General features: G+C 41.1%; 1 protein-coding gene across 4 annotated transcripts in view; it reads left to right on the top strand.

The window, feature by feature from the left end:
* The window catches only part of KMT5B (lysine methyltransferase 5B), a 59,971-nt gene that overhangs the window by 9,375 nt on the left and 25,015 nt on the right, over positions 1-25,581 (top strand). For 3 of the 4 annotated variants that reach the window (XM_039470796.2, XM_039470797.2, XM_039470798.2), the window contains exons 2-4: positions 13,621-13,856; positions 17,843-17,990; positions 23,347-23,415. In XM_039470796.2, the coding sequence (XP_039326730.1) occupies positions 13,697-13,856; positions 17,843-17,990; positions 23,347-23,415 (377 nt within the window). In that variant the 5' untranslated portion in view covers positions 13,621-13,696. The other variant, XM_010351925.3, reaches the window with a different exon arrangement.

Below are 25,581 nucleotides of genomic sequence, written 5' to 3'. Positions count from 1 at the left end.
GGGAAAGCTGTTGAATTGGGTGAAGCAAATGCATCCAAGCTAGAGGAGGAAAGTAGGAATGGTAACAATATGGACATTTGTAATTATTTCTTGAGTATAGAGACCTGTTCTTTGTTATGGAGTTGATGATTAGCATCTGAATTAGCATGACAGTTCTAGTTTTAAAGTGGTGGCTCTGTCTTAGGTAGAAACATAATTGTGAATTAAGCGAAATGAAAACCCCAAGGCTTTTCTCTTTTCATAATACTAACCCCAATAGAACTACTCCAACAAATCATCTAGCTTCTCAGTTGAGACAACAGTATTTATAGGAGCAAGTTTTAAGGTTACAGGTATGAACATGAATTTATGACAGTTTTCTAACAAATTAGCAACCAAGAAACTGCGCTGTCAAGTAGTATTATGGTGTTATGTTGGAATATTGATCACAAATGCTTCTGATAGCTTTGCAGGGCTTCTGCTTCTTATATTGGTTTGATCACTGTAATTGATACCATAGGATTCCATGAAGCCTTAGTTACTGCAGTATTGATTGCAGATGGATTTGGAATAGTCGTTGATAAAGACCACTTTGAAATTCTTTGATATCAAGTCCTTTTGTGATTTCAGTTTTAGGAGAAAGAACTAAAAACTGATTTGGTGGCTTGGCGTGGTGCCTCACGCCTGTAATCCCAGCACTTTCGGAGGCTGAGGCGAGTGGATCACAAGGTTGGGAGTTCGAGACCAGCCTGACCAACATGGTGAAACCCTGTCTCTACTAAAAATACAAAAATTAGCCGAGTGTGGTGGCGTGTGCCCGTAATCCCAGCTACTCAGGAGGCTGAGCCAGGAGAATATCCTGAACCTGAGAGGTGGAGGTTGCAATGAGCTGAGATCGTGCCACTGCACTCCAACCTGGACGACAGAATGAAACTGTCTCAAAAAAAAAAAAAAAAAGTGTATCTAAGCTAGTTTACACGATAGGGAAGGCAGATGTTATCAGATAATTGCACAGAGTAGTGAGTATGGTTATAGTAAGAACCATGCTAAGAAATGTTAAGGGGTTAAAATGTATAACAAGCAGATCTGTGTAGCTGGAGAAGTAGGGTTGGGCAGGGGCTGACAGGGACGTTGGCAGCATCCCAAGTACAAAGGCCCTGTGGTGGGACGCTGCCAGGCTGTTTCCCTCCCCTTTATGTAAGTATCTTTAACAGTTTGTTACAGTCATATGTGTTTGTTTTGAAAAGTTGAACATATAACTGGTAAAAATTACTTGTGATCTCATTCTCCAGTGTAGTCTCAGTCACTGTTAACCAGTGGTGTATTGAATTGTTTTCTTAGCAAATTGTAACTGAATTGTTTTCTTTGCTTTTCTGAATAAAAATTTATGAAAGTCCTCTTAACGGGTAGAACCTCCTTTTTACTATTTTTTGAGAAAGTCTTGCTCTTTCACCCAGGCTGGAGTGCAGTGGTGCAATCTCCTGGGCTCAAGCGATCCTCCTACCTCAGCCTCCTGAGTACCTGGGACTACAGGCATGCACCACTGCACCTGGCTTTTTTTTTTTTTTTTTTTTTTTTTTGTAGAAACTGGGGTCTGACCATGTTGTCCAGTCTGGTCTTGAACTCCTGGGGTCAAGGAATCCACCTGTCTCAGCCTCCTTAAGTGTTAGGATTACAGGCGTGAGCCACCACACCCACCCAGAACATACTTTTTAAAAATGTGTGTTGATTTTTCTTTTTCAACTACTTGGGGATTGTTTCTGTGCCACTGGATAATTTCTCTTAAGATAAACTCTGCAGACAAGTTTAGCATGTCAGCTGGCTACAGGTTCTTGGTAATGTCACAGAGATTATGTTAAAATTCTTGCCAGTCATTCAGAATCAAGTGTTTTAACCTTTTTTGGCAGGCTTTTTTTTTTTTTTTTTTTAAATCTTGGTTTGTATTTAGGGTATTAAGCAAAAAAGTAAAAATGGTTTGGAATCAGAGTTATCAAATTGGACACAACTTCTCAAAAGTCACCCAACAATTTATAATCCCATGAAGAGACCACGGAAAGAGAAAGCATTGGCATTTGTTGAAGGGCTGCTGTTGTCTGGCATAGAGCAGGCATGGCTATGGGAACTTAGCCCATTTCCTATGAATCAATGCTGCTTTCTTTTGAAACGTATTAAAGTATTGAGGGTTTTTTTCTGATTATAATGAATAGGTTCACTGTAAATGTTTGGGGAAAAAATATTTTTAAAAATTACTCTCCACCCCCGCCAATGGTATTATTGGTGATTTAGAATGTATCCTGGTGGTACTGGTAGTGGTGGGTGGGGTATTATGATATGATTAGGAGTTTCCTCTTTAAATAAATCTTGAAATCATTCTTGAAATATTTTCCCCTTTAAATACATCTCTTATTTTAGCAGTTTTCCAGTATGTTTTATATTGATCATAAATTGTCCCCCCCAACCCCACCTCCTTATTTACGTTTGGTACCAGAATCTGGTGTGCTGCTTTTCCCATCTGTTGATCCATTAAAAACCACGTGAAGTGAATCTTCCTGTTGATCTCAGTGTTGGGTAAATCTCTTGGGGAAGTAGTGATGCCCATCATGGGGCATAATCACAATTGCATTTTCTTACACGCAAAAATAGAAGGAGCAAAGCCTTACACAGTAATCCTCAGGAATTCTACCTCATTTAAATGTTTTTAACACAGATTCTATAAGTCCTCTGAAGTCATGCCTTCTCAAATTAACTACCTATTTCCATCACCTCCGAGTCCGTAATTTTAATTTACATTTGTCTTTTATGGCCTGTGAATCAATCTCTGTTTTTCGCTCTCTGATTCCTTATAGTCCCCTCTGTCATCTGTTTCTTAAAGCTCCCTGTCTTCCTCACAAATAATGACATTATGTTTAAGACATTATGTCCATTTTAGAAGTTCTTCGTTGTTTCTGAGCAAGGCTAACAGATCAGCAATAGCCCATCCTTTGCATGAGTTCAGACTCATAAAATAAAAGTATTTGCTTTCTGGCCATCTACAGTCCTTGCCCGAGTGGATTACTCCCTTCGTGGCATGGTCCCTGGTGTGCTTTTGGTTCTCTTTCTCATTGGTTGCTCCTTTTATGACCCTGTCTTGACCTGTACATGTTAAAGTGCCCCACACCTAGTCCTTGGACTTCTTTACCTACTGATTCCTAGATTCCATTTGATCCCATGGCTTGAAATACCATAGTACTTTGACTCCAAATTTTTATCTTGGAGCTGGACTTCAGAGCCTTGTATCCAGCTGCCAACTCCACTTGGATCTGTAGTGGGCATCTCAAAAATGACTAAAACCAAAAAAGACCCCAAAAAAGGAAGAAAATATGACCAAAATCAAATTCCTGCATCGCAACCCCTGCCAAAACCAGTCTTTCTATGGTCTTTGTCATATCCCTAAATATTAACTCAGGTCTTCACATTTGAGACCGCTTTCTCTCACACCCACATTCAGTCTGTCAGCAATTCCTGACTATCAGCAGAAGCTTCAGAAAAGATCTCGAAGCCAGCTACTTCTTGCCACTTCTGCTGCTGCTGCAGCCATTAGTTCTCCTCTGGTTTTACAGTGGTGGTAAATAGAGCACTACTAACTAATAACAGTGTTGTCTCCCTGCATTCTCTTGTCCTGGAAATTTTTAGTAGCTTCATTAGAACTGCTTTTTTAAAGTACCATGTAGCAAGCTGCTGGCATGGTCCTTTAAAACTGTGAGTTGGGGCCGGGCGCGGTGGCTCACGCCTGTAATCCCAGCACTTTGGGAGGCCGAGGTGGGTGGATCACGAGGTCAAGAGATCGAGACCATCCTGGTCAACATGATGAAACCCCGTCTCTACTAAAAATACAAAAAATTAGCTGGGCATGGTGGCACGTGCCTGTAAACACAGCTACTTGGGAGGCTGAGGCAAGAGAATTGCCTGAACCCAGGAGGCGGAGGTTGCGGTGAGCTGAGATTGTGCCATTGCACTCCAGCCTGGATAACAAGAGCGAAACTACGTCTCAAAAAAAAAAAAAAAAAAAAAAGAATATAAGCACAAATGAGGGCAGGAACTTTGTTTTGTTTGATGCTGTATCCTCAGTGCCTGCAGCAGTGTCTGGAATATAGTAGATGTGTAATAATTTTCCTGACATTTTTATATTGGGAAATCAGAACAGACAATGAGTTGTAACTTAAAATGGCAAAAGCCACAGTTACTTTCCAGCTAATATGCCATTTAAGAAGTGGTCAGTACTTTCTTGAAATTTTTTTCTAACAATTTGGGACAAAAATTGAGGCAATTTTTACTTCTAAATGTAGTCAGTGGCTAACTAGCTCAGAGTGTGCTAGCCAAGCCGTGACCATGGGGGCATTTCCATGTGAGCCAGCTATGTTCCATGACAGTCTGCATCCTTGTTTGTTTTTGTTTTTTTGTTTGTTTTTTGAGACAGAGTCCTCGCTCTGTTGCTCAGGCTGGAGTGCAATGGCGCAGTCTTAGTCTTGGCTCACTGCAACCTCTGCCTCCCGGATTGAAGCAGTTCTCTGCCTCAGCCTCCCAAGTAGCTGGGATTATAGTGTGCACACCACACCTGGCTAACTTTTGTATTTTTAGCAGAGATGGGGTTTCACCATGTTGTCCAGGCTGGTTTCTAACTCCTGACTTGAGGTGATATGACTGCCTCTGGCAATTCTCCTGCCTCTGTCTCCCAAAGTGCTGGAATTAACAGGTGTGACATACACGCCCGGCCTCCACACAGTGTTTTCAACCCCTATTTGTCCATAGTCTGTGTTAGCTTTTTAAAGTCTCATCACTACCTTTAATACATAAGCCTATAATCCTAGAGGAAAGATCATGCAAGCAAGAATGGATTCCACACTTAGGAGGGTGGAACAAATGATGACCTGATTATTAGTAGAATGTATACTCATTTTGAGCTAAAAATTTTTAAATAGCCCCCAAATTATTGATAGCTTCATTAGAATCATTTTTACAGATGTTTCATTTATCAGCTTAGGAAAGACCTTTGGATAGCTTTTATCGTATGGACATGTGGAGAATCTCTGTCTGCTAGGCTACATCCAGACATGTGCAGTGCATTCATACTAGTGAAATTTAGCCACGTTCCGTGATTGACAGAATTGCCTGTTAACACGAAAGTACCTGCAGTTCAAATCATGCTGTTGACCACAATATAAATGAGACCTGAGGGCACAGATTTCTTCCAGTTTGGATTATTAACCCACATTTAGTTTAAATTATGTATACATTAGAGTGGATCTCAGTCTGTGTTAGATGAACTGAGCTGAAGTTTGCTGTTACTAAAGTAATTTATTGATGAACTTTTCCTAAATCTCAGAAAAATGATTGGTTGGTAATATAATTTCCTGATTTTTTATTTCATAGTTTTTCTAAAAATTTTGTATTCTTTGCCCTAGCATGATAAAATCAATGAATAGGTAACTTAGAGCGGTAACTCTCGCAGCGGAGCTTGCATCACCAGGAGGTCTCATTACCACACGATTGCTGGGCCTCATCCCCATATTTTTCTGCTTTCTATCTCTTAAGTGGACATCTTGGTTGGGACTTAAAGACTCTTTAAAGACTCTCTATGGGTAATCTTTCTATTCCATATATTTTATTTCTGTTTCATATAATTATGCTTTATATCTTATTTTTGAGGAATATTAGGCTCCTGAGAAGCCTAAAAAATATATTGTCCCTTCATTATTCATCAGTTGTGTGTTAAATGTAGGCATTCAACAGTTAATTTCTGAAAAGACCAAAAGCACTTTTCCAGGTTCTTATTCTTTGTCTCTGGAGGGTCAGAACTAGGGAGTGAACCAGAAAACATAATGGCAAGTGGTAGGGAAGTTAGTGGTGGTAGCAGCTGTGGTTCCTGCCCTGTTTCTGTCAGTGCAGGAGCTTCTCTTACCTGCTTTAATACCATGGATGTCTCAAAAAAGAGGATTTGAAGAGGTCAGGCAGTATCTTTAATTTACAGTTTTTTTTTGTTTTTTTAGACAGAGTTTCACTCTTGTTACCCAGGCTGGAGTGCAATGGCGCAATCTCGGCTCACCGCAACCTCCGCCTCCTGGGTTCAGGCAATTCTCCTGCCTCAGCCTCCTGAGTAGCTGGGATTACAGGCGCGCGTCACCATGCCCAGCTAATTTTTTGTATTTTTAGTAGAGACGGGGTTTCACCATGTTGACCAGGATGGTCTCGATCTCTTGACCTCGTGATCCACCCGCCTCAGCCTCCCAAAGTACTGGGATTACAGGCTTGAGCCACCGTGCCCGGCAATTTACAGTTAAAAAAAAAAAAAAAAATCCAGAAATGGCCGGGCACTGTGGCTTATGCCTATAATCTCAGCACTTTGCGAAGTTGAGGTGGGCAGATCACGAGGTCAGGAGATCAAGACCATGGTGGCCAACATGGTGAAACCCCGTCTTTACTAAAATACAAAAAAATTAGCTGGGCGTGGGCGCGCACCTGTAGTCCCAAGCTACTCAGGAGGCTGAGGCGAGAGAATAACTTGAACCCAGTCGGCGGAGGATGTCGTGAGCCGAGATCATGCCACTGCTCTATAGCCTGGACAACAGAGCAAGACTCCATCTCAAAAAAAAAAAAAAAAAAGTCCAGAAATACAGTTTCTATTATGCGGTTTAGATTACAACCTATTTATTTCATCAGTTGAGTGCCTCTAGGATGTGCTGTGTGCTATACTAGATAGACTGGGGCCAGAGATAAGAAAAATAGATTCTCAACCTTAGGAACTCTCAATGAAGGAAGCAGACACTTAAACAGTGTAGTCACATAAGGGCTTTCACCTAAGTTTTATAGCATAAATATATAACTAGATTTGGCAGTGAAGGTCGAGGAACACTTCCTAGAGGATGTGAACACTGAACTGGGACTTAAAGGAATTAGGGAAAGAGATGGGATTATAACATTTCAGGCAGACAGAGGAGAAAGGTGAGAGGCAACCATGGTGCATTGCCCTTCCCCCCACCCCCCCGGTGGCGGGGGAAAATGCGTTTTATTTTATTTTAGACAGGATCTTGCTCTGCTGCCCAGACTGGAGTCCAGTGGCACCATCTTGGCTCACTGCAGCCTCCGCCTCCTGGGTTCAAGCAGTCCTCCTTCTTCAGCCTCCTGAGTAGCTGGGACTACAGGCACACACCACCAGGCCCAGCTAATTTTTGTATTTTTGGTAGAGACAGGGTTTCACCACGCTGGCCAAGCTGGTCTCCAACTCCTGGACTTACGTGATCCACCTTCCTCGGCCTCTCAAAGTGCTGGGATTACAGGCGTGAGCCACCACTCCTGGCCAAAAATTCATTTTATTTAATGACCAAGTACACACACATTTATACATATATAACTAAAACAGTACTGTGTGGGATGCATTGTGAAATATTCTGCTCTGTGTTCTTTCATTTTAAAGAAATTACTGATCACAGCATAGTAAGAAAAAAATGTTGCAAACAATTGGTACGTTACAATCCATAATTGCCCTAGCGCATTATCAATACTGAGCTATACTTTTAGGGAAAGTTAGAGTCTTGCTCTGTAGAATTAGCCCATAGTAGTATTCTGTGTTCTCAGAGGAAAAAAAAATTAACATAGCCTTGTTACCGTGTATCTGCCCTGGACCTGGTAGGTGCTTTCTGTGTGGTTAAATCACCTGCCTTCCCAGGCCCTGGAGGTAAGGGAATGACTTGCAGCTTTGTAACAGGACCCTGTACTGTGGTTTTACAGAAACAACTCTTTTAGGTACATTATTTCATTTGATCTTCATGACAACCCTGTGAGGTAGATGGGGAAAATATTATCAGCCTCACTTTATGGATAATGAAAGTTAAGATTCAGAGAAGTTAAATGACTTTCCCAGTTACCAACTACCTAGTAAGAGACAGGTGGGATAGGAGCCCTCAACAAAAATTTTCCCCAAACCACATAGCTTCTGAGAGAATAATCTAACGTCAAATATAAAATACATTTATATACATTTGCCACTTTTTCCTCATTTTCTTTTTTTTCACTCTGTTGCCGAGGCTGGAGTGCAATGGCATGATCGTGGCTCACTGCATCCTCAATTTCCTGGGCTGGAGCCATCCTCCCACTAAAGCCTCCTGAGTAGCTGTGACTGCAGGTGCATGCCACCATCCTTGGCTAATTTTTTTATTTTTTGTTTTTATTTTTTATTTTATGCCATCTCTCTGTATTGCCCAGGCTAATCTTGAACTCCTGGCGTCAAGCAGTCCTCTTGCCTCGGACTCCCAAAGGGCTAGGATTATAGGTGTGAGCCACTGCCTGGCCCATTTGCTTGTTGTTAATGCATCTTTACAACCAAAAACCTAATTCTAAATGTATCATACCAGGTTTGTGCTTCTCTGCCAATGAAAACTTATGCCACAGAACATCCATTTTTCAGAAAGCACTGTTTCATTGGCTCTTGTCTAAAGGAACATAAGTAATATGAAGGACCCTAGAGGTCAAGGAAGTTGAAGAAACAGAGGAAGGGATATAAAATGGAATGTAGTCAAGGATTTTAGTCCCTTGAAGCTTTTACTTCTGTGAGATGGTTCAATGATGGAGAGTTTTAACGCAAATGAAACTTGAAGCTTTTAAAGATCTGAGTCTTGGTAAGGTCATTCCTACTCAAATCTTGACTGCATTGTGATGGTAGGCTATAACTTTCAAAAACTTGGCCAGGCACCGTGCCTCACACCTGTATTCCTAGCACTTTGGGAGGCTGAAATGGGAGGATCACTTGTGGCCAGGAGTTCAGGACCAGCCTGGCCAACATAGTGAAACCCTGTCTCTACTAAAAATACAAAAATTAGGCAGGCATAGTCGTGCCTGCCTGTAATTCCAGCTACCTGGGAGGCTAAGGCACGAGAATCACTTGAACCTGGGAAGCAGAGGTTGCAGTGAGCCAAGATTGCAACACTGTACCCCAGCCTGGGGGACAGAGCAAGACTCAGTCAAAAAAAAAAAAAAAAAAAAAGTTATGCTCTTCCAAACTGAAGGCCACAGTACATATTGTTTTATGTTTTTGTCTGTTAATGTTCCATGAGTTTCTTTAAATGAAGTCCATTTTGGAGTCCGTAGATAAGTGTTCCGCAAAACTGTGGGGGATCCAAGGCTCCCAGGGGACCACCACTGCTATTTTTCTCAATTTTCTTTGTTCTTCATACTTCAAAAGTACACTGCTGTTACTGAGTGTGGTGGCTCATGCTGGTAATCCTAACACTTTGGGAGGCTGAGGTGGAGGGTGGCTTGAGGCTAGGACTTTGAGGCCACAGTGAGCCATGATCACACCACTGCACTCCAACTTGGGTGACAGAGCAAGAAAGACCCTCTCTCTTAAAAAAAAAAAAAAAAAAGTATACTGCTCTTGAGTTCTGTGCCTTTCTCCTAAATATGAGCTATGTAATCATTCATAAGGGGTTTTAATGTTAAATTTGGTAAAATTTAGTAATTGGAAAAATTCTTAGCTTATAACTGATGTAGAATAGCTACAAGACTATTTAGAGGTGCCTACCAGAGAAATCAAAAGACAAGCACGTTAAAAGTTGAATACTGTAATCAAATTTCCATAGTGAGGGAACTAGATGAAAAATTCTTGTTAGAAAACAAGTGTAAAGCTGTCTTTAGCATTGATGAGAATTTTTTTGTTTTGCCTTTCACCTAAGCGTGTTGCTCACATGCACATCTTACTCTCCAGTGAACTCACACAGATATTCCTGTAACATGAAAGAGACCTGAGATCAAGTACAAATTAATGTTTTGTTTGTGTTGAGTATCGTTAAAGGTATGTCCAGGCATGTATTTCTGTGAATACTTCAAAATAATTTATCATTTGTACTTCTGTGTGTGTGTGGAAAGGAAATTGACCTTTGTCTGGTGTGAAAATTTGTTGGGCAGCAGTGCTGGATTCTACTCATCAGTCTGCTACAGGCGGATTGTGTGGCTTTAGGCATGTGGCCTCAGTTTCATTTACAAATTGAAAGAGTTACACTGGTGATCTTAATAGTCTGGTTTATACTAAAGCATAATTCCATAACGAGGTGATATCATGGACGTCCTTGAGTGTAATGTATAATATCCTCATTTCCAAAGGTCATTATAAATTACAGCAGTCGCCCACTATTGAAATCATTAGGTTCCTACATTCAGATATTAAGGGATAACCTTATATTACCAAATACAGTAGCTTCTCAGTTTTGTTGCCATTGTGAAGGAATGATAAGGGCATTTCCAGATGGGCAGTACTTTAATGTTTGAATATTAGTCCCTTAAAATCTAGAACAATGAATTCAAACTAACAACAACAAAAAGATAAGAAGTTCTTTACTCTTTACTCTTTACTCTTTTTTTTTTTTTTTTTTGAGATGGAGTTTTGCTCTTGTTACCCAGGCTGGAGTGCAATGGCGCGATCTCGGCTCACCGCAACCTCCGCCTCCTGGGTTCAGGCAATTCTCCTGCCTCAGCCTCCTGAGTAGCTGGGATTATAGGCACGCGCCACCATGCCCAGCTAATTTTTTGTATTTTTAGTAGAGACGGGGTTTCACCATGTTGACCAGGTTGGTCTCGATCTCTCGACCTTGTGATCCACCCGCCTCGGCCTCCCAAAGTGCTGGGATTACAGGCTTGAGCCACCGCGCCCGGCTACTCTTTACTCTTGTCTCTCTGCTAAATCATGTAATTTGAGCAGATTATAGCTGTACCTAGATATCAGTACAACAGGGTGCAAAGATGGTTCTTACTGTTTACTAAAAGAAATATTTGTTGAGCACCTGCTGTTTGTCAGTACTGTTCTAAACACAAGCAAGGAACAAGTCAGAATGAGTCCCTGCCTTCTGTAGGTTACATTCTGATCAGTCTGAGGGCACTGACCAGAGCAAGCATCATATGACTGGGGAGAGCCAAGATTGTCTTTAAAGAGTAGAGACATCAGTTATTAAGTTACGGTCATGCATTGCTTAATGACAGGGATACTACACATTATGAGAAATGTGAGGTGAGGTGATTTTGTTATCGTACAGACATCATAGTGTGCATCGTAGAGTGTGTGTCAGCACACATTCTAGAAACGTGAGGTGAGGTGATGTTGTCGTCATGCAGTTGTCATAGAGCGTACTTACACAAAGCTAGGTAGTACAGTACCTGGCCGTTGCTCCTAGGCTGCTAGCCTGTACACCATGTTACTGTACCGACTACTGGAGGTCACACGTAACACAATGTTATTTGTGTACTAAACATATATAAACATAAAAAAGATACAGCAAAATACAGAATAAAAGATTTTAAAATGCTACACCTGTAAAGGGCACTTTTATGAATGGAGCTTGCAGGATTTGAAGTTGCTCTGGGTGAGTCAGTGAGTGAGTGGTGGCTAATTACATAGACCGAGTACGTGTATACTGCTGTAGACTTGAGGAACACTGTACTCTAAATTTATTTTAAAATGTTTCTTTCTTCAATAATTCAGCTTAGCGCTCTGTAACTGTTTTGAAGTTTTTTTATTTAGAAAGAAAAAAAAAACTTTTTGGCTCTTTTATAGTAACAGCTTAAACTATAAACATGTATAGCCATACAAAAATGTATTCTGGCCACATAAGGTGACTCACACCTGTAATCCCAGCACTTTGGGAGTCCAAGGCAGGTGATCACTTGAGGTTGGAAGTTCGAGACCAGCCTAGCCAACATAGTAAGACCCCGTCTCTACTAAAAATACAAAAATTAGCCGTGTGTGGCAGCTCATTCCTGTAATCCCAGCTACTCAGGAGGCTGAGGCAGGAGAATCACTTGAACCTGGGGAGGTGGAAGTTGCAGTGAGCAGAGATTGCACCACTGCACTCCAGCCTGGGCAACAGACCAAGGCCCTGTCTCAAATATACATACTTTCTTAGCCAGGCACAGTGGCTCAAGGACTGTTTGAGCCCACGAGTTGAGACCAGCCTGGATAACATAGTGAGACCGTGTCTACCAAAAAAAAAGTTTTAAAATTAGCTGGATGTGGTGGCTCCTGCCTGTAGCCCAGCTACTTGGGAGACTGAGTGGGAGGATCAGTTGAGCCCTGGAGTTTGAGACTGCAGTGAGCCATAATCACGCCACTGCATTCCAACCTGGGCCATAGAATGAGACTGTCTCAAAAAACAGACAGAGGGACACAAAAATACATTTATTCTCTTCCTTTCTTTTTTGGGACACAGGGTTGATCTGTCGCCCAGGCTGGAGTGCAGTGTTGCAGTCAGGCCTTCACTGCAGGCTTGACCTCCCGTCTCAGCCTCTCAAGTAGCTGGAACCACCCGCTCACACCACTATGCCTGGCTAATCTTTTTTATTTTCTGTAGAGGCAGACTCTTGCCATGTTACCCAGGCTGGTCTCAACTCCTGGGCTCAAGCAGTCCTCCTGGCACAGCCTCCCAAAGTGCTGGGATTACAGGCATGAACCACCATGCCCAGCTGTGTTCCAAGTATCTTTATTCTATAATTTTTTTTTCTACTTTGAATTTTTTTTTTTTTTTTGAGATGGAGTTTCGCTCTTGTTACCCAGGCTGGAGTGCAATGGCACGATCTCGGCTCACCGCAACCTCCGCCTCCCGGGTTCAAGCGATTCGCCTGCTTCAGCCTCCTAAGTAGCTGGGATTACAGGCACGCGCCACCATGCCCAGCTAATTTTTTGTATTTTTAGTAGAGACGGGGTTTCACCATGTTGGCCAGGACGGTCTCGATCTCTTGACCTCGTGATCCGCCCGCCTTGGCCTCCCAAAGTGCTGGGATTACAGGCTTGAGCCACCACGCCCGGCCTACTTTGAATTTTTTAACTTTCTCATTAAAAACTGAGACACAGTCACACACATTAGCCTCAGCCCACACAGAATCAGGATTATCCATGTCAGTGTCTTCTCCCTCTACATCTTGTCCCACTGGAACATCTTCAGGGGCAGATGCATGGAACATGTATGGAACTGTCATCTCCTGTGATAACAGTTCCTTCCTCTGGAATATGTCTTGTTTAACCTGCCTGGGGCTGCTTTATAGTTAACTTTAAAAAAAAGTAGTAGACTCGCCGGGCGCGGTGGCTCAAGCCTGTAATCCCAGCACTTTGGGAGGCTGAGGTGGGTGGATCACAAAGTCAAGAGATGGAGATCATCCTGGTCAACATGGTGAAACCCTGTCTCTACTAAAAATACAAAAAATTAGCTGGGCATGGTGGCACGTGCCTGTAATCCCAGCTACTCAGGAGGCTGAGGCAGGAGAATTGCCTGAACCCAGAAGGCGGAGGTTGCGGTGAGCCGAGATCGCGCCATTGCACTCCAGCCTGGGTAACAAGAGCAAAACTCTGTCTCAAAAAAAAAAAAAAAAAGGTAGTAGACTCTAAAGTAACAATAAAAAGTATAATATAGTAAATACTAGGCAATATGAATTTTATGAAGTGTATGTCCAGCTCTGTAAGAATCTTATGTAACCACCATTGTTTTTATGGTCTGTCATTGACCAAAACATCAGTATGTTGTGAATGACTGTCCTTTTAATATTAAGTATCTTTCTCAAGGGTCTGTTTAGCATGATCTTTCATGTATTTACCTGTCCATTTTGTTTTTTCATATTTTTTTCTGTTAGGAGAGAACATTGAAATTCTTCTCTGAGCTATTTGAAGAGAGTGACTAAATGCACCTGGGTCAGGCTGTCTGTGGGTATGAAGTGGTTGGGAGAATCCAAGAACATGGTGGTGAATGGCAGGAGAAATGGAGGCAAGTTGTCTAATGACCATCAACAGAATCAATCAAAATTACTGCACACGGGGAAGGACACCCTGAAGGCTGGCAAAAATGCAGTCGAGAGGAGGTCGAGCAGATGTATGTACACAGTTCAACCATCAATGTTCTGATGATGCTACAGGGCAGTAATTCTTTCAAGTTTGTAATTTGTATTCTGTTTTCTTCAAAATAATTTCCTGCATTTTCATAATTAACAGTATAGTTCTTTTACTCTCAAAGTTGTATCAATTTTTATTCTCATCAAACAGTATGTAAAACTCGTTTAATGCTTCATATAATTATTTTAATCATGCTTTTCTATTACTTTTATATTTTGTAGAATTTATACCTGAATGGTTAAGTCTTACTAAATTTTTAAATTTTTAATTGAACTTCTTACAGGTTAAGCTGTATTTTTTTAATAGATGTAAGTATAGATATGTACTTCTTTGCTAATTTCCACAGGTGTTTCATGGAATAATATGAATAATGAAGCCATCTCTAATTGACATAGCAGAATGGAGGATGGATAGAACTGACTACCTTAGGGCAGTTTCGGAAATCATAGCAATTTATTCTATTCATACAGGGTCAACAGTTGTTCATCCTGACAGTGAAACACTGCTGATAAGTGACTTTATTTCCTTATACCTGTGGGTGGGAAAGAGGCTGCTTTTAGAGAGTTCAGGAAACTGTGGGTTTGGTATGTTTCATAGTTCCTCTAAAAGTAGTAAAATAATTGAGAACAAATGTATACCTAACTAGGCAGCTTTGTGTCCAAATATATGTCACGTTAAAGAGGACAGCTTTTCAATTTCGTCTTTTTCTAATAATCTAGACACTTTTGAATATCCTTAATTCAAATTGGCATTGGCCTGCTTCCTTAGCCTGGGGTTTTCTCTAGTTTCAGATTGCAGCAGTTCTGATTGATTTCCTTCTTTCCTTTTAGAGGTTTATGTGACTCATTGGGCCCAGGCTACCCTTAACCCTTCCATTTCAGATCAGGTCACTGTTGCTATAGAAAACCAGACAGAATTCCTGCTTGGGACAAGAGTAGGAAGAGCCAAACCCGAATGAGTCATGGACACTACTCAGCCCTGAGGTTGCTGTCAGCATGCGCCCTCACCCCGCCTCACTTCTCAGTTAGTGTGAACCTGAAGACTTGAGAAATGTAATGACCACCTCAGTGTGTATTCATTCTGGTCAGTAAACTAGGCATATGTTAAGCTTTTTAGCAAATCACTGTTGGCCTGCTTTTGTGTATCATAGCGCAAAACGGTTTTAATTAGTTGAATTGTTATAGATACACAAGAATTTAGAAAATGCAGCTGGGGCAGTAGTTGGCACCTGTACTCTGGGCACTTTGGAGGCCAAGGCACATGCATCACTTGAGTCTAGGTGTTTGAGACCAGCCTGGGCAACATAGTGAAACCCCATGTCTACAAAAAATACTGTGTCTATAAAAAAATTACCCAGGCATGGTGGTGTATGCCTGTGGTCCCAGCTACTTGAGAAGCTAAGGTCAGAAAGATCACTTGATCCCAGGAGTTAGAGGTTGCAGTGAGCCAAGATCACACCACTGCACTCCAGCATGGGCAACAAAGTGAGACTCTGTCCTAAAAAAAAAAAAAAAAAAGTTTAAAAAATGGCCATTAATGTTGGTTGCACTTTACCAAGCGTAAATATAGAGCACTAGGTTGGGAAAACCCAGAGTGTGAGGATGACATAGCATTGCACTGAATGTTACTGGGCAAGAATGGCGCAGGAAGAGGCAGTGACGAAGAGGAGCAGGAGAGCACAGTGCAGTGACGAAGAGGAACGGGAGAGCACAGAGCAGTGACGAAGAGGAACGGGAGAGCACAGCGCGGTGACGAAGAGGAACGGGAGAGCACAGCGCGGTGACGAAGAGGAACGGGAGAGCACAGCGCGGTGACGAAGAGGAACGGGAGAGCACAGCGCGGTGACGAAGAGGAACGGGAGAGCACAGAGCGGTGACGAAGAGGAACGGGAGAGCACAGCGCGGTGACGAAGAGGAACGGGAGAGCACAGAGCACTGACGAAGAGGAACGGGAGAGCACAGAGCGGTGACGAAGAGGAACGGGAGAGCACAGAGCAGTGACGAAGAGGAACGGGAGAGCACAGAGCAGTGATGAAGAGGAATGGGAGAGCACAGCGCAGTGCTCCATCTCGGGTACCATGAGGTGACTTTATTAGCAGCAGAGCCTTAAGATACAAGAAACAAAAACTGACAAAATTGAAGGGAAAAAATCGACAATTCTGTAATAATTTGGGGACTTTGATATGCCACTTTTAATAATGGATAGAACAGCTTAACACTGAAAACCAGTTAGACCTAACAGGTATCTATAGAATCTCATCAGAATACACATTCATCTCAAGTGCAAGTGGATCATTTTCTGGGATAGACCATATAACACGCCTCAGTAAACTTAAAAGGATTGAAATCCTGTAAGGTATGTTCTGTGACGACAATGGAGGAAAATTAGAAATTAATAACAAGGAAATTTGGGAATTTCACAAATGCATAGAAATGAAACAACACACTTCTAAATAATCAGTGGGTCAAAGAAGAAATCTAAAAGGAAATCAGAAAACATTCTGAGGTGAATGAAAAGAAAGATAAATATACCAAAATGTACAGGATACAGCCCAAAGCAGTGATTTAGAGAGAAATTTATACTTGTAAATGCTTCTGTGAAATAAGACTGGGCATGGTGGCTCACACCTGTAATCCCAGCAGTCTGTGAGGCCGAGGCAGGAGAATGGCTTGAACCCAGGAGTTGGAGACCAGCCTGGACAATGTGACGAGACCCCATTTTTACAAAAAAATGCAAAAATTAACCAGGCGTGCTGATGTATGCCTGTGGTCCCAGCTGCTAGGGAGGCTGAGGCAGGATGATTCTTTGAGCCCAGGAGTTCACGGCTTCGGTGAGTGGTGATTATGCTGCTGCACTACAGGCTGGGTAGCAGAGCAAGACCCTGTCATCAAAAAAAAAAAAAAAAAGTGAGTAGTATGTGAATTGTATTTCAATAAAGCTGTTACACTGTTATACAAAATTTAACAACTTGATAGCTTTTCACATACCTACATGCAAATAATTTGATTGCAAAATCATGTCTGCCCTTGGCAGGAGCTTACATTTAAGTATTTGTTCTGTGAAAGAGTGGATGAAAAGGTAAAACTCTTATGTTTCATTTTTCCCATTTTGGTTTTGAAAGCCTGAAATTGACATTGCTGTTGTCCTCCATAAACTGTGCTAACTTCATGGAAAGAGTGTCAGTGGCGTATACATCAAACTTAATCAGCTCTGATGAAGCTTCATATAAACTTGGCCTTTGTTTCATTCTTTACACTGCTTTTCTTCCATAGTTATACTCACTTATTTCAGTTATATATTTCAGTCGATATTTTTAATCTATTCCTTAAAAATTGCTTCAAACAGAGGTCAGTTAGAAATAGGTCTGTCATTCTCTACTTCTTTTCCCACTTCTACTACCTAGCTCTGGAATTGTGGGTAAGTTTCTTATTGTCTGGGTCTCAGTTGCCTGCGCAGTGGGGATAATAATCCTTCACCTGCCCAAAAACAGGAAGATGAACTTAACTCCATGAGATTCCTTTTGATACTTGAGATCTGGAGTTCTGCCGCTTCTTGCAAAACCTATCTTGTGTTCCTGTTTTCTTTTCACCCCAGTCCTATCTGTAGTGGCCCTGTGTACTGTCTTGTTAAAATAGTGAACATCCTCCCATCCGGTTTCTCAGTGTTCCTGGAATAGAGTAGGAGGCGGGGGAGAGTCAAGCATTTGAACCAAATTCTCACAGCTACCCAGACCCCATTCTTGGGAACCTGCTGTTATTACCTGCTAACCAAAATGTTCTTAATAATGAAGATCATTAACTGCATTTGGTTTTCTGTCTTAAGTAAAAGTTATTAAATTCTTAATTACTAAAACTGATTGATTTTTCAGTTACTACCAGCTTGAATGGGCAGTGAAGCTAAAGATTTTAAGACAGATTTAAGTAGTTTTCAATTTGAGTAATTTTTTTTTTCTTTTGCTTTTCACAGGTAATGGTAACTCGGGATTTGAAGGACAGAGTCGTTATGTACCATCTTCTGGAATGTCCGCCAAGGAACTCTGTGAAAATGATGACCTAGCAACCAGTTTGGTTCTTGATCCCTATTTAGGTTTTCAAACACACAAAATGAATACTAGGTAATTTTAAGTCTTTATCCTGAATGGGACAGATGATACTGAATTCAAGAACATAGATGTTTAATTTTACTTTTGCTCAAAATTTAAAATGACATTAAAGGAAAGTTCTTTGCAGTGGAAGCATTTTCTGTATGTGAGCCAAGAGAAACGGAGAACAAGACTCCAGGAATCTTGTCAGTTCTAACTCTGTGTTCTTATTTTACCTCGGAACATTTCTGTTAACATGTAAAGCTGGAGGAGCATCCCCGTGTTCTATTTTAAAAGTTGATGATGCCAGGCACAGTGGCTCACGCCTGTAATCCCCACACTTTGAAAGACCGAGGTGGGTGGATCACCTGAATTCAGGAGTTTGAGACCAGCCTGACCAACCCGTCTCTACTAAAAGTACAAAAAAAAATTAGCCAGGTGTGGTGGTGTGTGCCTATAATCCCACCTACTTGGTTGGTCTCTGTCTCTTGACCTCATGATAAGCCCCTCGGCCTCCCAAAGTTCTGGGATTACGGGCGGGAGCTACCATGCCTGGCCAATCCTGGCTACTTGGGAGGCTGAAGCAGGAGAATCACTTGCACCTGGGAGACAGAGGTTGCAGTGAGCCAAGATCATGCCGTTGCACTTCAGCCTGGGTAACGAGCAAAACTTCATCTCAAAAAAAAAAAAAGTTGGTGACAGTTATCTTAGTGAAAAGAAAAATCTGACAAGCATCCTGTAAAGCCTTGAAAATGTATGATTGTTTCCCACTTAAAGTAGGTTACATTCCTTTTTTTCATGATTTTATTATAGACTGTTCTCTTTTTTTTTTTTTTTTTGAGACGGAGTTTCGCTCTTGTTACCCAGGCTGGAGTGCAATGGCACGATCTCGGCTCACCGCAACCTCCGCCTCCTGGGTTCAGGCAATTCTCCTGCCTCAGCCTCCTAAGTAGCTCGGATTACAGGCATGTGCCACCATGCCCAGCTACTTTTTTTTGTATTTTTAGTAGAGACGGGGTTTCACCATAGTGACCAGGACGGTCTCGATCTCTTGACCTCGTGATCCACCCGCCTCGGCCTCCCAAAGTGCTGGGATAACAGGCTTGAGCCACCGAGCCCGGCTAGACTGTTCTCTTACACTTTATCTCTGTATAGATGGGAAATTTTGTCATGTGTAATCTTTAGGGTTCAGCTAATCATTGTAAGAAAGAGTGAATAAAGACATGTTTATATTTAGTATGCAGGTAAGAAAATGGATGTGTAAGTGTTTGAGTACCAAATGCTATATATAAAAAACATTATTACATCAATCTTGAAATCTGCCATCTTTTAACAGCTGAGGTCTCTCTTTAATTCTCTTAAATATCATTTCACCTTGAAAAAAGACCACTAGATCATTTCACAAGAGTTTCTGCCACCAAACAGGAGGTCAGAGCTTTGCAACTTTGCTTTATCTCTTAACTTCTATGGCAAAGGGTTTTTGAGTCTGGTGGAAAAGCGTCACAGCAGGGATTTAGAAGATGGAGCTAGTTCTGACCCATCACTTTCAACTCCATTACACCTGGACTGGAGTTATGTAGTTCCGATTTCAGTGGCAGCCCTGGGGGAACTTGATACCCAGGTAGGCAGTCACTGATCAGTGGTTGGGGGAGGTAGGAATTGGTGAGTACAGGTAATTGGAGAAAAGTCTTGTGTCCTGTTGCCCCCCTTTTAATTTTATCTGTTGCTGAATTAAGATACTCTATGTTTCATTTATCAACTATATTCTTAAGTCTAAAAGAAGTAATTCAGGTAAAAACACTTTTTTTTTTTCTCAATAAAATTTTCTTTTTCTTTCTTTTTTTAGATGGAGCCCCACTCTGTCACCCACGCTAGAGTGCAGTGGCGTGATCTCAGCTCACTACAACCTCTGCCTTCTGGGTTCAAGTAATTCTGCCTCAGCCTCCTGAGTAACTGGGATTATAGATGTACACCACCACGCCTAGCTAATTTTTGTATTTTTAGTGTAAATGAGGTTTCACCATGTTGACCAGGCTGGTCTTGAACTCTTGACGTCAGGTGATCTGACCGCCTCAGCCTCCCAAAGTGCTGGGATTACAGGCATGAGCCACTGCAGCCAGCCATAAAATTTTCTGTCATATATCTTTATTCACTAAAATGAAGTGTGAAATATTGGAATGGAGTTGGGAGATTATTTAAACATTTCCCTGCTAAATGACTGCTGCTGGATGCCCTGATTGGTTAAGACCCAGGCCGGGCGCAGTGGCTCATGCCTGTAATCCTAGCACTTTGGGAGGCCGCAGCGGGTGGATCACCTGAGGTCAGGAGTTTGAGACCTGTATTGTTGGTAGAGGTGAAACCCTGTCTTTACTAAAAATACAAAAAATTAGCTGGACGTGGCAGTGTGTGCCTGTAGTCCCAGCTACTCAGGAGGCTGAGGCAGGAGAATTCCTTAAACCTAGGAGGCGGAAGTTGCAGTGAGCCAGGATCGCACCACTGCACTCCAGCCTGGGTGACAGAGTGAAACTGCTACTCAAAAAGAAAACAAAAACAAAAACAAAAAAACTAATTTGCATTATTTTAAGTCCGTTTTTCTTTTCTTTTTTTGCTCATTGAACATGAGACCAGTGCTCACTGTCTTCCTAGAAGATGCTGGTAATATTTGTCACCCTGTAGCACCCCCAGCGTTTCTCTTCTTCTTCTTCTTCTTTTTTTTTGGGCGGGGGTGCTGAGTTAAGAAATGTGAATGTGTGAATAAATCACTCTTTGACACAAAGTCTAGTAGCATTCAGAATGTCACCACAAAGGCCCATAATCTTGACTTCGGGTCATCAAGAAAGTTACGTTGATTATACCTTATTACCAAGATACAGAATCATACAAAACATTTTAGGAAGTGTTACATCAAAATTACAAAAGTTTTAGTGGCTTATGACAGAACTTCATGTACTCTAAAACCCCTGTGCCGTATTCCAGAAGGCTGCCTGTTACTGGCATCTGCAGTAGTAAATACTCCAGTTTTCTGCTGCAGTGGCTCATGCCTGTCATCCCAGCACTTTGAGAGGCCAGGATGGGAGGATCACTGGAGCCCAGTTGCTCAAGGCTGCAGTGAGCTGTATTCATGCCACTGCACTCCAACCTGGGCCACGGAGTGAAAGCCTAAATCAAAAGACAAAAAAAGGAAGTACTCCAGTTTTCTATAAAAGTCCTCCTATACCAATGCTTCTCAAAATTAGCTTACATGAGTCACCTGGGAATTTAATTTATTGAAATGCAGGTTCTGATTCAGTAGCTTTGGGGTGGGGCCTGAGTTGCTGCATTTCTAACAAGCTCCCGAACAACAGTTGGAATAGCTAGGTTCTAAACCATCTGGCCTCTGAGTTTCATTCTGATGTGGTAAGTGGACGAAAATACCTTAGTAGGAGTTTCTTAGGGCTCACGTAAAACCATTTAGTCATAAAATGTAAACTTCAGGATTACCACACAAATATTTTTAGAACTCAAGACATTACTCTGAGGACTCCTGAATTAAAATGCATCCAGTACATAAGGTTTGTCCCCAGAGAAATTGAAGCATCTAAAATTAAAGCTGCTTAAAGTTGCAGAAGAAAACTTTTTAAAAATGTTTTTTAGTGCAACATTTAATTATACTCATACAGTTTCTAAAATAACCTGTGGAGGTACAGACGATCCTACTGCCCTGGTTAGTTAGAGCAGGCTGGGTTGTGGCAGCACAGGTGACGTCCTGTCCTCTTCCCACCAGGTGTTCCATTTATGTGTGTTGTTACACTCTTGTGTACACTGATATTTGGGGACAGAAATTTTATTAATGAGCTTGTTAATCTTGGTGTAAGGTATACCTTTTCATTTAACATTAGTTGTACTTGAAAATAAAACTATCCCTTCTGGATCTTCATCTTTTGAGCAAGACTTTATCAGAATGTGACTTCACAAAATAAGAAGAACTGATAGTGGTTTATTAGGGTAGTAAACAGCCAGTAAATACTTCTTCAATTAATGGCTGATGGAATTCTCTCTCTTTGGAGTTTAAAAAAAGTGACCAGAAGATGTACAGCTCTTGGATTTTAATTTTCTAAGCTCTCTGCCTGTTTCTTGTATCTTTGTTCATGTTTATGCATCAATAATTTGTCACTTTTTAGTTTATTTTTATACTCTTTTGCCTGCCTTCTACTACTTTCAGTCTACCAACAGGAAAAATGTTTAGAAACAGTAGATGTTTAATGATTTGAGAATTTCCAAAACTGGCTGTATTTTGAGTGCATAGGGTTTTTGTTTGTTTGTTTTGAGACAGAGTCTTGCTCTGTCGCCCAGGCTGGAGTGCAGTGGTGCAATCTTGGCTTGCTGCAACCTCCACCTCCTAGGTTGAAGCAATTCTCCTGCCTCAGCCTCTTGAATAGCTGGCACTGTGGGTGTGTGCCACCATGCCCGGCTAATTTTTGTATTGTTAGTAGAGACAGGGTTTCACCATGATGGTCAGGCTAGTCTCTTAACTCCTGACCTCATGATCCAACCGCCTCGGCCTCCCAAAGTGCTGGGATTACAGGTGTGAGCCACCAACCCCAGCCGTAGGTTTTAATCTCAATATATCCCTATATTTACTAACAAACAAAAGTTGTAGCATGAATACTTAGAAATAGTATAAACAAAATGCTAGTTTCAGTTTATTGGGAGAAATTTGGATTTGACTTTTGTCAATTACGAAACCTAAATTTTTCTTTTTAATGAGAAAAAAAGTTTTTGGTTATAGCTCTGGTTTTTAAACGGAGTGGGAGCAGGATATTGTAACAAAGGGATCCGTGCTTTCAGTAATGTCCCCTTTTTTAGGCTGCATGACCCTGAGATTTCACAGTATCACGAGGCGTGAGGGAGACTGGGGCCAGCAGTAAGCTGAGCAGGAGACAGCATTTAAACATCAGGGGAGTCACCTCAAGGGCACTGAGTTTCTCTTTGGAACTTTTCTTGGTTTTTCTAATTAGAACGTCAGCCGGTACGGTCCTTATTCACATTTCTCCAGTAACCATCTAATTTTTATTTCACTTAAATGTGTATTTGATTATTCATATCCACTATTGCATATGAATGTATAAATCACTTTAAATACCACTTTAAAATTAAGTACTTGACCAGAATACATAAAGAATGTTTTCAAACCTTCTAACTTAATGGTAAGATGAATTCTGTGGGAAGCAAAGAATTTCAGCAGCATGGCTTTTATCAGCCTACCCGTGGCATCTTAAAGTTCTTAAATATCACAGAGTTTTAAAGATTTTTGCAACAATGAATATTATTGTAAGTCTGTATAGAAGTTACAAGTACAAATTATACAAATAGCTTTTTATTTTTGTTGTTTGTTTTTGCATTTATATAGCGCCTTTCCTTCGAGGAGCTCAAGGCATTTTTCAAAACCTGACAGTTTTTCTCACAACAACCCTGTGAGGTAGGTAGTGTGTGTGATAAACAATGAGATACTAACCTGTTCTAGCCTTTTAAAATGTTCTTTCATGCTAAGTAATTTGAAGTGTCAGCATAAATACGAGTTTCAGAACATTTTACAAACCTTTTAAAGTTGTTTGATATAGTTTTATTTAAAAAAAAAACCACTTGTACTTCATAACAGGGTGCTTTTAAGAGAAGTCATTCATCAAAAGATCAGGAGTCACTCCATGTGATTAGCTGAGCACTGATTGCAGGACTCAGCCAGGTATGTTTTTGGTTCTCATTTATTTTCAGGTCAAGAAGGAATGAAGAGCTATTGTGTGACTCCTCGCTCAGCGTCTACAAACTGTCGATTTGCAGCTAAACTTTCTTCGGAGGGGGAAACGTGTTCACTATGTTGCCTCATCGTTTTATTTTATATCTTAAATATTTGAGCATTTTTCTCTCTTCCTCTCTCCTTCCCTGTCTCCGATTTTTCTGTCCCCCTTCCTCTTCCCCACCCCTCCAGTCAGCTCTTGATTGTGCATGCTAATGAAGGGCACAGTAGCACAGCTAATACAGTCTACAGCTTTTCTTCACTGCACAGTGGGGAGACAGAAAAACCAAATAGCAAGAAAACCTGGGAAGTGAGTCTCTGGAAAGAGTGGGGAACAGGTGTGTGGGAGTGTGAATTCATATGTTTCTTTTTTCCTGCCCCTTTAATCATAACCAATCGTAAATGACATTTTTACTTTTCTTATACCACCCGTTGATCAGAAGTGTAAGAAGAGAAAAATAGATATATGTTTGGTTGATTTAAAGTAGCACATTTTCATTGAGGGAGGGAGGAGGGGGCATATTGATTTGGAAATGCCAAATACCTGTTTTTCTTGCCTCCCTTGCCACCCACCCCCCACCCAAATACTAAATTTTGAAATTCATGTTTGCGTTAATCCCCTCCACTGTACTGTCAGTATGCAAGCTAGAGCTCTCTCTTGCTGGGCCCAGTGCTGACTCTCAATGGCAAACACAAGTCAAATCCTCTTCTAACTGTGAAACAATGCAAGGAAGGCTCTCCTGAGCCAAGTCATAGAACAGGACTGAGAAAGGCCAGGGTAAATCCCAGGTCTTCCATTCATTAGCCCTAACTCATAGGCAATCTACTTAGCCTTCTTGGGCCTTAATTTTCCTCATTTGTGGATCAAAAGGGCTGTTGTAAATTATATGGCCTTTAAGTGCCACAGTAGGATAGTTTTATGCAGTTTGTTTGGGAGATTTAAGAGTGATTATAGTTGATGAGAGAATGTATTTTTCTTTTCAGTAATAGGAAAAAAAAAAAATCCCCCTAAGGTTCTCAGTGCCTTTGCACTGGCCCTAGGAGGTGTAACAGTCTTAACTTTTATTTTCCACAGTATTTGTTATAATGGAATTTGATTTGGACTGTCAGCCAGCTGACTTTTACATACTTCTGTAAGATTATTTAAAACAACTGTCTCATCTTCTACCTGTCTGCACCCATAACCATTTTATTCCTCCTTTTCCTCACTGTCATTTCATGCCTGTAGCAGCCAACTTTGACAGTAAGTTTTAGCACTTTTGGGACAGCAACTTACATTTTAAGTGAAACAGAGGTTCTTGCTATGGATAACAAGGGATAGTTTCAGGGATTTTATTTATGCTTTAGGCAATAAAATCGGGAAAGCAGAAACAAGTCAACACAGGGAAGGTAGGATACTGAGTCAAGACTTGACTATTTTGTGTTGGTTTAGCATATAAATTGTTTGGCATTATGAATAAAAAGTAGACAAAACTAAGGATACCTGAAGGCATATTTAGGTAGGAATGAACTTGTTTCAGAAAGCATAGAATACACATAAAGCCTATTAAATATAGCCAAGGTTCATTCTAAGTCTGTAACCTTTTTTTGTATTACATTCTTATGAACTTTAGGTGAATTTGTCCCTGACTTGCTTTATTATTTTGCAATAATGTTCCCATTGGTCACTTTCACATTGAATGTGTAAAGATAGCTTGGCTCTTTCTGTCATTTATAGCCCTGTCATTTAACGGCATGGATAATTTATTGCATTTACTTAAAATGAACTCTTGCTTTTCTGATTGCCACATAAAACATGGGATGTGTGTTTCTCACCATTTCATATTTCATAATGCTTGACAGGTCGTGCCT

Source organism: Saimiri boliviensis, chromosome 6 (assembly GCF_048565385.1).
Source record: "Saimiri boliviensis isolate mSaiBol1 chromosome 6, mSaiBol1.pri, whole genome shotgun sequence".
Lineage (NCBI taxonomy): Eukaryota > Metazoa > Chordata > Mammalia > Primates > Cebidae > Saimiri > Saimiri boliviensis.
The sequence above is the reverse complement of the archived record's forward strand: the minus strand, read 5'-3'. Positions and strand labels throughout refer to the sequence as shown.